General features: G+C 37.6%; 1 protein-coding gene across 4 annotated transcripts in view; it reads left to right on the top strand.

The window, feature by feature from the left end:
- Window positions 1-2201: 2201 nt before the first annotated feature.
- Window positions 2202-15115, top strand: part of clstn1 (calsyntenin 1) — a 38793-nt gene continuing 25879 nt past the window's right edge. For 2 of the 4 annotated variants that reach the window (XM_079850134.1, XM_079850135.1), the window contains exon 1: window positions 2240-2517. In XM_079850134.1, coding sequence (XP_079706260.1) covers window positions 2454-2517 — 64 coding nt within the window. In that variant the 5' untranslated portion in view covers window positions 2240-2453. Of the gene's footprint in view, window positions 2518-15115 lie in introns of all 4 variants that reach the window. The other 2 variants (XM_079850136.1, XM_079850133.1) reach the window with 2 other exon arrangements.

Raw genomic sequence — 15115 nt, 5'->3', positions numbered from 1 at the left:
ATTGGAAAAAAACAAACAAAAGGGAAAAAAAACTGATCACCATGAACACAGCCACAGGTGGGCTCGGCAAGCAAACAGCTAATTTCTTGAGCTCCAAATACCGGGAAGAAATGTCTCATTATATCCCACTACCCAAAAAAGAGACTGTTCTTTCCTTTTAATTTTGCAAACCTGTTATTTTGTGTGTATGTCTCTCGAGATGCAAAATGGTTGTTTTTTTTTGCTTATTTGGGGAGTGAATCACAATCAAGTTAGCAAAATATCTATTGAACGAACACTGAACAGATTCTTTGTAGGCCTGGCGATGACTCATGCTAATCAACGTCTTTCACTTTCTCTTGACGATTTCAATCTTCTTCCTTCATCAGAATGTGTTTCAGGAAGTACAAAGGTGTCAAGCCCTGTGCCCTTTGTTCCCTGTCTTATTTTGCAGTTATGAACACTTGATTCTTAACATGTTTAGGATGTGTTGAATGCAGAAACATTTACATTGTTTGCATATATATATATATATATATATATATATATATATATATATATATTTCTTGAGCTATATATATATATATATATATATATATATATATATATATATATATATATATATATATATATATATATATATATATATATATATGGGTAGTTGAATTTATTTAAGAGACCAACTAAAGGCTTTATGTTGTCAAAGAGTATATTAGTTATTCTTTTATTTAATTTAAATTATTCATGTTTTATTCCATTTAGAAATTAAATAAGTAAACTTAAGAGTTGCAGTCAGTATATAATAATAGAGGGATGCTGCATCCTGAAATGCTCATAATTCAAAATGTGAGAATGCCATTTAATGCCATTTAAGCAACCACACTGACATAATATCATAAAATAACTATAATAAGTATAAATATAAAATGTATAGCCATCAGCTTCTGTGGAAGCGTCAATAACCATAACTTCCTCCTCAAAGACATCTGACCTCTTACCTCTCATTTGAGACAATCCATTCCCAGACTTCTCCATCCCCCACCGTCTGTCTGCCTTTTCTCTCTGTGCTGAGATTCAATGTTCTTTTTAAACATCCTTCAAAATAAATAAAAAAAGGAACTCAAAACGCATTTCTAATTTTCATAACGAAATGATTGGATTAAAAAAGCATGCTGTACATCAGTTGTAGGGAGGAAAAACAATCAAGGTTTCCAATGTAGGCTACTTGTGATATAACAATAAGTTCCATCAAAGATCTCAACAAACTTAAGAAATTCAGCCTCTGTCAGCTGATTTAAGCTTTTTTTAATAATTACTAAATAACTTTATTAAAATATTTTTTATCTTCCATCCATCATGTTCTATTCTTCAAAATCTTGTAATGTCTTCTGAATAACACATTCACCTAAATCAATTCAGAAAAACAGGGTAGCTGGATCGTTCCTGTTATATCACCATTTTTAAAGATGGAACACAACAGCACAATTAAATCAGCGTGGGTGTGAATAATACATAATTGTACCACTTTATTTTGAGCGAACATTGCCATTTTTGTCATCTCCCCAGTGCTATGTTGATTCCCTAACAATTTTTCTTCCAAACAAAACATGTTTCCTAGCAGACTTGTGAATGGCAATCATTTTATAGGTTTATCCCGTGCCCCAACTTCACCATGCTGTTAACTAACAAAAACTAGCAAAAGCTTGGTCAAATACAATGCTGCCTTCACATGAGCTTTTTTAGGTACAAGATTAGCTAGAAACTAGCTAACAATATCTCACGTAGGTCTACAACTTCACATTTGACAACGTGTAGGCCTATTTATGATCATTCCAATAGCATGTGAAATGTCATTATCACTAAAACATCCCATCTTGGTATAAAATTATCCTACAGAAAACACTATGATAATATAATATAATGTATCAAGTTGACACCCTCATACAAGCTAACTCAGTCATTGACACTAAACCATAATAATCACGGTCGATTAAGCAGTATTGGAGAACACTGTGCTTTACACTTACAAACACACACCGCATCTTTTTGACTAATCCACACCCTCTCCCTGTCTTGATGCAAAGGGCAAAGCGGGCGGCCCGCACTCCCACAATAACAGTCGTGACGTCAGCCCGTCACCGCTCCTGTTGGATGCAGCAGCGGAGAGAGGGAGAGAGAGAGAGAGAGAGAGAGAGAGAGAGAGAGAGAGAGAGAGAGAGAGAGAGAGAGAGAGAGAGAGAGAGAGAGAGAGAGAGAGAGAGAGAGAGAGAGAGAGAGAGAGAGCTCTACGAACCGTGATTGAAAGAGAAGAGAGCTGAACGGCGGTGGCGGCAGCCATCTTAAAACTACCGCACTAATCCGAGATATACATCTTCTGGATATTTTTGCAACACTGAGCTGAATCAGATTTTATCCAGCGTGAGGAGATAGAATAACATTTTTTAAATCGTTCGCTGTTTTATTACGAAGACGGGATGGGGATCCGTGGGGCAGTCGGTCTGCTTTTAGGACTATTATGCGCGGTGGAGGCAGCCAAAGGTAAGATTCAAGACCTATTTATAATCATAATAAAAATGTTGAAGTGTAACTTATCTCTTTAAAAATATTATTTGATGTATTACCATAATTCAAATAATTTTAAAGGTTATTAGTGTTCCTGTGAGGATCCTCGGTCAAGGTTTCTTGACAATGATCTGAAATAATCGCTCAATATCACAGTGTGGATGTTGCGTCCGTACATCGTTGCTTATTAAAAATCAATCTCTGCTCTAATTTTCCGTCATGAAAAGAAAAGATGTCTTGAAATAATTGCCGTGGCCTGTCAGCTGTGAAATGTAAACTCTCCCTTACGGTTCCGCTTCACTTGACAGCTATTTTTGAGTGTCAATCCTTTAAAACAACGATATTGTGTGCCAACACCCCGTGGCCAACAAGACTTCAGCCTACAGCTATTTGTGTTATAACGTTATATCATCATAATCAGAGCATATTGCTTGCAAATCAAATCTGTGTGCTTGATTTTTACCACATTCCCTAAGGCGGTTTGCGGCATTTTATCCGATAACAAGTTGTTTGTGATTTGTACTGTTATATATATACCAATCAGATAGTGTGTCCGCATTGCAGATCCTTTGTGAAATACTATGTGGTCTAATTTTAAAAATTCATCTTTCAAATGGCTCACGCGCAGTTTAATATGACTGAAGGACATCGCTGCAGGTGCACGAGCAGACATTACAGCAATGACACGGCTTGATGTGCGAAACATTTGCTTTACTTGTGAAACGCTGCCTTTCCAGAAATATCCTGCCTTGCAGTTAACGTTACCTGGTTCATTCTTTTTAAAGATATGAGTGCGATTTTGCTGTGAAGTTGAACTTTAATATGCGGATTCTATGAATGAAATTGACCATTTAAAAGAGCGATATTGTTTGACTGTAACGTTACATGGGTCAATGACGTCTCTAGTATTTTTGGTCCAGATCAAATAAGATATAGGCTACAAAAATAGTTTACAAAATGCTTTTATGCTGAGAAATTGTTTAATTTTCTTGATTTAAAAGTCCCTTTGACGTTTTATTTTTGAGAGGCAATGTTTAAAATGGCCTTCTGTTGTGTACACTTGAGTGTTCAAAGTGCAAGGGAAGTATTTGAGTACTTTTTGTTTTATGGTTACACCACTTGACATTTTAGTCATTAGGTCATTTTTTGTACAAAATGGTAAAAAATATATAATAAACTCAACATGAATAGCCTACTATTTATAAAACATCTAAGAACTGTCACGTTTATACATAGCTACTAGTGTGTGTGTGTGTTGATTAGTGATTAGCCTAGTTGATAAGTGGTTTTCAATTGGTTTTACATTGGACATCAAGTGGCGACCCTACACAGTACCTCAGTTTTTCTAAACAAAGATGTCCTTGAAATCAAACATTGAATCCATTATTATAACCATGACTTTAATAGCACAACAATAGTGAAAATAGTAATAAAATAGTAAAATTATGCGAATGCATAAACACAACAGAAGTGTGGTTTACCAGACACTGGGACCAATATTGTATTAGTATTATCCATATTACCAGTGGCTAGTGAGACTGAATTCAAATTCTGTTGAGCTTGATTGGACGCAAGGGCATTGATGTCAACAAAAATTCATATCTTAGGCATTTTCTCATTTTTTTCAAAAAATTGATAAGCTTTTAATCATCCACAACCCTATCAGAACGTCTTTCCTTGCCATTAGTGTTTCCATGCTTTATCAAAAATGTTTTCAGGCTTATGTGTTTAAGTTGCTTTGGAGTCAAGATTAAAATCAATTTGTAGTTCCTAAAAATATATGCCTAAAGAACATATGATGATTACTATATTAAAGGACTCCATGGATATCTGTGAATTTTGCTAGTTTTTCCTCACTGGGAAATTGTGCAACAGCCAAAAAATGTGTCACTATTCAGAGTAGCACATTCAGAGGCAAGCATTTTTCTCTTATTAGTCTCTGTATTCACATATTTAAATGTCAACCTCCACAGATGATGGCTGCGTCCAAAATCGCATGTACTTTCCTGCTATATAGTGTGACCGAATTCACAGTACTCATAAAAGAGTAGGCAAAAAGTACCAGGATGACCTACTACTACCGGCGAGATGCTGAAGTGTGTATAAAATGGACACTTTACTATATCCTCCGAGGCCTTTGGAGAGGATTTGTGAATGTCAGTGAAGCAATTCAACTGAGGATGATAGGTCACATGATGACAACATGGTGAATTTAGTACATCCGAATTAAATTTAAACTTAAGACATTCATAAAGAACATACTTTTTTAGTACTTGCAAAGTAAGTATGCATTCAAAATAAGTACCTACTCAAGAGAGTATGCGATTTCAGACGCAGCCCATGTCTCACTCACAGTGTTTATTAGCCTTAAATAACTTTATTACCCTTGATGCATTTGACAGGCTCTTTTTAAGCTTTGTTTAAACACCTGCTCACTTCCCTGTTGTTATCAGTTTAATGAAAACCACACCTTCTCACTGGATTACACACCCCTGCAAACGGCCATTAGACATCTAAGAAGTAATATCGTGTTCTTTTAGTGGCTGCCATATATTTATTTTTCTGAAGGATGGCGAGAGATTAATTAACCAGGGAGGAAATATCTGACTGTCATTAATTAGCTTATACATCATTAACAAGTGGCAGACAGAAATAAACCCTAGTTAAAAAAGAAGTTTCTTCAATAACGTAATTAAAATCAAGACATGACTAAGTAGTCTTCACAAGGTGCCGACTGAGTCACTCAAGACTTAAACACGGGTTTCTATTGATAGGCCAAGTTCCGCCTTCTGATCTTATGTCAAGTTGAGATGTTTTATATGTATATAACCATGTGTTTGCCAAACAATATGAAAATTAGATTTTGTGTGAAGGATTTTTTTATTTCTTTGATGTAATAATGAGGGTTGAGATCTTTGGAAAGTTACTGGAGTATATCAGAGAAACTCACTCTCTATCGCATCTTATAAGGGCGAATTATTTCTAAAATGTGACTCCTATAGTGACAGTTGGTGATTTGATTGGTACAAACTTTAAGAAACAATTGTCCGAGAAGAATATCCATATCCATAGCTACTAATAGATCCCTTTAGCAGTTCACAACATTTCAGATTGAAGGAGATCTCTGTGCCCCTTGGTCAAATGTTTAGCTTGTTTCAATGCGAATAGCAGAATGTCTTAACTTACAGGTGGCTTGATAGATAATCTCTCAGGATTCTTCTTCTGAAGTGTTGATTTTGCAGATAGCTAGACGTCCATTAGCAGCTCTCTGCTTCAATGTAAGCTTTGAAGGGCCCATTAATTCTAGGAACTGTGGGAAGAGAATTCACACAGCATAAGAGGATGGATAAAATAAGCTGAGCAGACTTTCTCTCAGGAGGAGGTGGTGGACTAATTGTTCCTGTGAAGCAGGGAACACACAGGGACTGTTATTGATGCACGCTGTTAACTTAATTCATTTTTTTTGCTTTTAGAGTTTATTTGAAGTGTTTTGAAAGCATTTGGCTGATTAAATTGTTATTTTACTTTATCATATCTGTTACAGACATCCTGGGTTGTTGTTTTTTTTGCCATTTTTTAGTTTCTCGTTCATGTTTTCCACCATCTGAATGCAGTTGTTTAATGGCTGAGAACCCAAAGTTTCATATGTTTTGCTATTTATTCATGGAATTTGTATTCTGGGAAACAAAGAGTCCCTTGGCCGAGAGCTCAGAGCCACGCGCCGCAATAAACGCGTCACAATGCGCCCACTGTTTGACGCAACTCAGAATTATTTGACTTATGTACCAATCTTGAATTCCAAGTACTTTCTAAGCATAACAGTTAACAAAGCATCGCTCATCTGTTTTTTAAAAAATGCTGCATTTTCAGTTTTGGTTCAGCCAGTGTGGTAGAAATTCGCTTGGACAATCAGCTCTTAGTCATCTTGGCGGCTGGGCAGTCGGTGGTAATTTCATTGGCCCCTTTGTGAGCTGAATTGAGTCAGTGATCTGTCAAGAATAGGTCATTACGTACTAAATATAAGGTCTGTCTCTTTGACTCGCATGATAGCCGGTTGACTGCTATTGTTGATCTTCCTAAAACAACATGCTGCTTTTCAAGTAAACAGACCAAATCATGTGTCTGTGTTTGTATATTTGTGCTCTACTGAGGGATGTTCAAAACATTTTCGAAATGGAAACGTTGATTGCTTAAACTAGTAAAAAAAATTTACGCATGCACTAAAATACATATTTAAATTGTTAAACTTCTAATGAGCACACCACCATTCAAAAGTGTGGGGTCAGTAAGGGTTTTAAGAAAATACTGTGGTAAATATTTAAGCTGAATTTTTAGCAGCCATTATTCCAGTCTTTAGTGTCACATGATCCTTCAGAAATCATTCTAACATGTTTTCGTGTTCAATAAGCATTTCTAATTATCAAGGTTGAAAACAGTTGTGTTGCCTAAAATTTTTGTGTAAACCATGATGCATGTTTTCATGCATCATGGTTGCAAGTAAACTGAATTTACTTGCAATAGAAATCTTTTGTATCAAATGTCTTTACTGTTACTTTTAATCAATGTAATGTGACCTTGCTAAATAAAAGTAATAATTTCTATCAAAAAGAGCTTACTGACCCTGCTCCTACTGACTGATTATGATTATTATTATTATATACACTCTGTGATGACATGATCTAATATTATAGGCTTATATATCATTGTCTTTTATTTTATATAAGAAAAAAAAAAGAGAAAAATTAAAAACTGGTTCTTTGACAACTAGTCAAGCATTGTAATTGGATGAAACATTTGTTTCTGATGCTCAATATGACCAGTGTCACTGTAAAAAAATACAATCAACTTGGATGTTTAAGTCATTTCAACTTAAATTACATTAAACTGACTTAAAAAATGAGTTGACTCTTGTATAACTTAACTTATTTCGATGAGTTAAAACAATGTAAAAACATATGTTGTCATAACTTATTGATCATATAGCCTAATTTTTTACAGTGTAGATACTATTCAGTGTTTAAAGAGAAATCTTTTTCTTGGTCACTCATAAAGAACATTCTTCAGTGCCCTAAAACTGAGACCTTAATGTAGACCCAATTGAAAGCCATTTGGTCGGTAACCCTACCCATATCATCATTACCTGCTTACATTTCAGGTCAACTCAGTCTACATGCTAAATGCTCTGAAGAGAGCCCATCCATTCAGTGTCTGGCAGGGTTTGTGCTTTTTGTTTAGCCTGATAAATGTGGCCCTCTTCTATTCAGTGCCTCGTCGCGTCAGCACCAGTGCTCCATGGGAACAGGTAACCAGAGAGTAGGTGTTACCTGTGTATAGAGGTCTGTGCAGCCCGGCCTCCGGAGATATGAAAAGCAGCCCTGTCTTCTATGGCTACGGCTCGTTTTCACTCTCACTGGGCCTTTGTGTGCTCCATACTGAGCTGTGATTAAGCACCGTTCACACCGCCCTGCCCCCAACCTCATTGAAAACGCCTGGGCCTTGTTGTGCTGTAGCGACTGCTCTGGTGGACTAACAGATACTTCCTTGAGTACACACTGTGACCTTCTGCTTTGGCTTGACTATGAACCCTACTGTGAGATATTTTGGTCAGTAGAGCCCAGAGATTTCCTCTACATTTGTCCACAGGGTCTTAAACTTCAATGAACAATCAATTCCCTGACTGTTAATGCCCTTTTTTCAATTTGCAAACATTTAAGTGTTGCTGTCAACCAACTTGACCAACTGGAAACTTGTTTAAGTCTATGTATTAATGCATTTCAAGATGTTAAGACAATTAGCTGCTCGTTCTCCCAGCAGAAAATAACAATGATTATCATTATAAATATATACTGGCTGAATCATTATGATAGATCTGAGCATTATCTCTCTTGGTCAAGTAATTTGTAACATTTTCATTGGGGAATATTTTCATTGCAGGGCTCCAGACTGAGACTAAAATGACTGTAAATGTGATATAAAAAAAAATTGTTACATTGACTTAATTTAGTCTGACAGTAGGGAAAATCCATAAGCGGATATGTCAGATATTAATAATAATAATAATTTGTTACATTTATATAGCGCTTTTTCTGAGACATCAAAGCGCTTTACATAGATGGGGGAATCTCCTCAACCACCACCAATGTGCAGCATCCACTTGGATGATGCGACGGCAGCCATATTGCGCCAGAACGCCCACCACACACCAGCTTATTGGTGGAGAGGAGACAGTGATGAAGCCAATCAGTATATGGGGATGATTAGGAGGCCATGATGGACAGGGGCCAAGGGGCAAATTTGGCCAGGATGCCGGGGTTACACCCCTACTCTTTTCGAAGGACATCCTGGGATTTTTTTAATGACCACAGAGAGTCAGGTCCTCGGTTTAACGTCTCATCCGAAGGACGGTGCTCTTTTGGCAGTATAGTGTCCCCGTCACTACACTGGGGCATTAGGACCCACACAGACCACAGGGTGAGCACCCCCTGCTGGCCTCACTAACACCTCTTCCAGCAGCAACCTGGTTTTTCTCAGGAGGTCTTCCATTCAGGTACTAACCAGGCTCAGCCCTGCTTAGCTTCAGTGGGCAACCAGTCTTGGGCTACAGGGTGATATGGCTGCTGGCAATATTCTGGCAAAACATATTGTCTTGTTCGAACGTTTTAGTACGCAATGATTAAGCCGTGATGTCTGATTCAAGAACATATGGCTCTTATGAACCAGTTCTTTTGATGAGAATCCCAAACTGGTTAAAAAATCCCGCCCTGTGTTTCATTGGACAAGGTTAGGGTGTAGGGAAGGGTTATGGGTTATATTAAGGCCCGACATACTTCAATCGAATTTGAAGAATGAACAGATGTGACGTCATTTCGAACAAAATCAGGCCAAAACAAAGTTTACAAAGTGTAAACACATAAAGCATACTATGTACAGAAAAGCAGTTGAGTCCAGAATATGACGAAAGAAAGCTCATTTTTATTCAGGGTGCCAATTAAGGTTGCGAGAGATAGCTTGTTGGAATAGTTCTTCCTCTATGTTTATAAAGTGTGAGTACAGATTTAGTTTTTGCATATCACTAAACCTGCCTGTGTTTTATTAATAATGTATAATGAATTTGTTTTGCTTTTTATAACTGTTGGTCCATTAAGCCTCATTAAGCGTTTTCTTGGTTTTCAATGGGAGGAAAACATTTAACGTGTAATTACTGTAAACGCGTTGCGTTCATATTTTGGCTTCATCTGCTTTTCTGTACATAGTATGCTTTATTAGTAGTGTGTGTGTACTGAGTTTGGTCTTTTAATATCACTGTCTTAGAACATTATTAAGCCTCGTTAGCATTTCAGAACGTCCCAGAGGCGGCGGGTGTCGTGACATCATCGCGCACAAAAGAAGTCCCTTTTCATTGGCTAGGCAGCAACCAATAAAACGACTCATTTGCGCCCTCCCCCTGCCCTACTTTCTCTCTCGCTGCCACTGAGTTTGCAAGTGCACAAGAGTTTTGCATCTAATATATCGCAAAAATAGTTGCAAAAGACAAGGCGCAAAGATTTGAAAGTGACAGATTTGAGAAGTTGCAAGTGCCTAATTGAGGTTGTACTGCAAATGTGAATGAATGAATAAGTGCAAATATGTACTTTAAAAATTCAAATATGCACTTAAGTTTATCTGTAACTGTCACTGTATTTTTGTGAATAGCATTTTACACATTTGTGACTACTTGTCTGCAACTTCAAATTCAGAATACGGGTTTGTGACGATTATCTGCGAGGGCAAATCTCAAAATTCAACTTTATTTTACAGGTTTTCACATTGGAGCTGTGAGTGTAAATTTTAGCGTACAAGTACGGATATTTATTGTACAAGTTCTCAAATTCACATCTACATGCTCTTGAGTTTTGCTACTCTTTTACCTTCATAAGCTGCTTTATAGTGGAGAATTAAGTTGTACTTCTGATGAAATGAAACACTGACAATGTTTTTCATATCTTATATGGTAAAGCTGCTTGATTTTAAGCAATCTATTGTATAAAGTACTATATAAATAAACTTGATGTGGCTTTACTACTGTGTCGAATTGCAGAGCTCATGCAAACATATCCACGTTGCTATGATCAGATGCTTTATTTAAAAAATGCTTGCTGTTTTCTCAATTTTGTTGTGTTTTTGTTATTGAGGGGAAAGAGCGCAGCACATATTTACATATTCATCTAAACGCCGCTCTCAGCAGAGTGGTCGGTATTGGATGTTCGCTAACAGAATACCCCATGTCACATATTTCAGACGTAGTTTTACCCCTAAGCAAAGAATGAAACAGAACTTCGCCGTGAGTATATAGGGACCTTTAGTTGTAGCATTGTGTTGGCAATCAGCTTTGTTATTGTCATGACCAATGAAATCTATAGAATCGGCTGGAGGGCTGAGTTTGCACTGAACTGGTTTGGGGAAAGAAAACACGTGTTTCACTCTGGTGTGAACATAATAATATTATGTAATTACATTTAATATATAAATATAAAATATATATTTTATAAATAAATTTGTATACTTTGTAGAATTTATACAATTTATTATATTATTCAATAGGCCTAATGTTCTAATGGTTTGGTTTGAAAGCCATCTCATTCGTTCTGGAGACGTCGAATCAGACGTTCAGTGATTTCCTAGCAGGCCATTGTGTAATGACATCTTAGGATGGCCCATTGTCCTGCATTCTTCACATGAGAATGGGGTCTGCTCAGCAAAGACGTCAAACCACGGCTACAAATTTGGAATGATTCTTCAAAAAGAAGCCGTTTTATTATAAGTCTCTTTCAGGAGTAACTGCAAATCCATCAAGTGTGAAAGCCTAAACATTTTCAAGTTTGCCAAGGTGTAGATCAGTAGTTATCTTTTACTACCACTGATAGACCTTGAATTGTGAAGCAGCTGTGTGCTCTGTGAGAACTCGCAGCTCGCTCGCACTCGAGGTGAGAACGGAGGCGTCTGTGGTGATAATTGACAAAGGCTGCGGTAGATCGCAATCTGGGAGGGATCACTGTCACGAAAGGTTTTTGGGCCACACTGACCGGAAATATAGCCTGACAAGCCAGACCCATATCAAGATGTTGGGTCTGGGAACACACCATTGGCAGGGCTCAATCCGAGGGGCGGGATAAACGGTTGAATTTCAATTCCCTCTGCACGCAATAGGATAGCGCTACAACCAACCAGAGCGTTTTCCCACCAGCGGAGCTAGTTGATAGATTAAACTTTTGGCAAAACTCCGAACACATCTTCCTTTTTTAAGAATGACTTCAATGTCGTTCTTTGTTCTTTTCTCAAAGAAAAGCTTAACTCCAAGTCCTCCAGAGTCGCGTCCAAAGCCGATTCGAAAGAGCGCTGTTCATCAGCAGCAGCCATCTTCATTGTTTTCAAGTAGCAGGGAATTCACGCGGAACCGTCACAACTCTGCCGTCATTATGTTAAGCCCACCCACCGACTCTATACACGATGTGATTGGCCCGACTAGAGTTTGTTTTTTCCAGCTCGCAAGCCAACGGAGAGTTGTTAGACGACACTGGCTGTAAAATAAAGTTTGCTGCCGCTAGGGTGCGTTTAGATTTCCAGGCTACCGGAAATAGCCATCCCTTGTTAAACCGTTTAAATGTGCCGTATGCAGCAGGACACAGGAGGAAGCCCGTATTGAAGCTTTCTTTAGACAATGTGGTTTTGTTGCCATATACATGAGCATTCAAGCCGTTCCGTCTTAACAGATCTTGAGGGATTCTAGCAGATGGATGAACAAGCATGGCTGACACCGTAACCTTTGGCCTCCCCTCATCAATCAAATCATAATGCGAGAAACACACATTCTCACACTGCTATTGTTTTGGAGGTCTGCAGGTTTAATTCAGATTTCCAAGAATATAATTTGGTCTCACTCACCATTTTAAGAAGCCCATTCATCAGTGCGTCCCAAACCCCCCATGTCAAATTATGACCAAAATTAGGCTGTACAAAGTATGTCGCGTAATTGCTTGTGGGTTACTGAGCTATCAGCAAATTAATTGCTTCCGTTTGCCATTGCTGAAGACTGCTAGCCCTGTAGAGTAATGTATGCGTCAATAATTACAGGAAAAAGTCTTGTTCACTTCCTTTGGAGTGCCACCATCCAACAAGGGATATTTGCAAATCTGCCACAACATCGGTATGATATAATTAAATTTAAGATAAAACTTATATGACTGCAAAAGAAGATTGATAGGCTTGTGTTCAATGATATGGAAGTAAACAACATATTTACTACTAAAGCCACTGTTTGTAATCTTTTCCATGCTTTCGTCAGTCACAATAATGTAATGTCTTTGAATTATCTATATTTGAAGGCTTTTATTGACAAAAATTGATAAATGTGATTTATTGGGATAAATTAGTTGGTCAAATCAAATGTAATTCATTTGATTTAGTTATTACCCGAATACATTTTTTATTGTTCATTATTTTAATTATGTGAACTACCATTTAAAAGGTAATGTTTCTTCAAAAATCAATCTAATATTCTGATTGGGTGCTTCCTTATTATTATCAATGTTGAAAACAGCTGTGCTGCTGAACATTATTTTGTGTAAACCATGATACATTTTTGTTTTCAGGATTATTTGATGAATAGAAAGTTCAATAACAGCATTTTATTTAAAATGCATTTATTCTAAATGTCTTTACTGTCACTTTTCAACTTAAAAAAAAAAAAGGCCTTAATGGCCTTAAGCTTTCACTTCATAATAATGTTTACAATAATTCATATTTCCCTTTTCTTGTTCCAAAATAGAGAAATGGAAATCAGAAATTATCTACTGTAGCAGTGTGTTCTCATAGCCGTCTTGCTGTAAACTTTTGACTTAAGCATATGACACATTGTTAAGTCTGTGACCTTGTAGGTGAATGAAACAGGAGCATCTCATTATGGGATTAGGTTTCGGTGGGTTTACATGATGGCTAACAGGATTGCATGCCAGGCATAGCACAATAGTGCCTGACCCGGACCCCCCCCATCTGCGCTCGGCGCGTGCTGTCTGGACAGAGCCACTGCAATAATATTTTACATCGATCATATAACATAGCGAAAGCTGCACATGGTCTGCGTCCCAGCCGGTCACGGTGACGCAATCTGACTGGATGGCTGTGCTGCATAAAGCATGTAAAAGACTGTGACTAGGCGATTCTATGCTTGCCAACTCCAATATGTAGCTTGGAATGTGTTTGGATATAAAGCCGCCGGCTTGTTCCGGATGCCTCCGCTTCACTGAAACAGACGGTTTATTTAGCCCCTTTGACATACATGCAAAAAATACTCTCAAGAACTGGTTAGTCTGAAGGTCTTCATTATTAGTCTGTGATCTCCTAATCTTGGGTGCTGCTAGGATGGAGGCAGCTTCAGGCCGACTGTGTTTCCTCCTCATTCGGGCTGCATCATTAGCCACTAATTTGTGCCTGCTAGCATTCAAAAGATTTGATTACGGCTAAATGGCTTAATTTGCGGATATTATCCAAATGACTGTAATCTGGAGAATGGATGGTGGCAAACGGTTCGTGCATGTCAAATACAAATATTACTGTCTGCAATTGTGAAAAGTAGGGACTCTCTCTAATGACATTTTCTGTTAAAGGTGAAGGGTGTAATTTCTCTGATACGATTCCATTGTCACCCAATGGAATGATATATAATATAATATAATATAATATCATTTATAATATATAATATAATATAACTTTGACAATTATTATATTATATTACATTATATTATTGTTCTTTCCTTTCTCTTCCAGTCTGCTATGGGCTTCAGACTTCAAATAAACATATTACTCTCTGATGTATCAGCCTGAATGAAAATGTATTGACCTGTGATCTCTGCGCACATATTTACTCCACTGTGCTGAAGTGTCAGTGCTGCTCTAATGCACCAGTTACATAACATTGATTTGCATGGCTTTCATGTATAAAGCACCATGCTGAGTGAACATCCTCTTCAAACATCGACAAAACTGAGTGTGTTTCCATCTATAGCCATCTTTAACCACTTATCTCGACACTCTACTTCTCTGCTCTCTGACTGTTGTCATTACGAAATCATATCTTGGGTGTGTTGTCATCATTTGTGGCCTATTTATCAAACAATTCTCCCCGTTATATGAGGCGTTCGTTGTCACAGTTGCTTTGTGTTGTTGCTGCGCAAGGATCTAAAGTGTTTCAATGCAAAATGGATGATAAAAAACGCCAACTGGCTTCCTGCCGTCCCAAACGGTTGCCTTGTGCCAGAGCTGCAGGGCGCTTGGAAATGATATCAACCACATCAGAGCTCGTTCAGTAATCAGATTCATTCTCCGCCAGCCTGGTAACCAGCCCTTCCTCTTTGATGGACGCTCGTTTAGTTTAGTTTATTGCACACCAGACGTCAGTGTGGGCTTTTCAAACATAAGCTGTTTTTAATGGTTCATTAAGGGCTTCAAGGAAGTTTAAAGAAGAAAATAATTGCAGTTTGATTGGCAAATGTGTTTTTGGTAAGAGAAGGAGTGATATGTGTACCATATGTTGTTTGAG

Source organism: Squalius cephalus (assembly GCF_949319135.1).
Source record: "Squalius cephalus genome assembly, chromosome: 18".
Classification (NCBI taxonomy): domain Eukaryota; kingdom Metazoa; phylum Chordata; class Actinopteri; order Cypriniformes; family Leuciscidae; genus Squalius; species Squalius cephalus.
The sequence above is the reverse complement of the archived record's forward strand: the minus strand, read 5'-3'. Positions and strand labels throughout refer to the sequence as shown.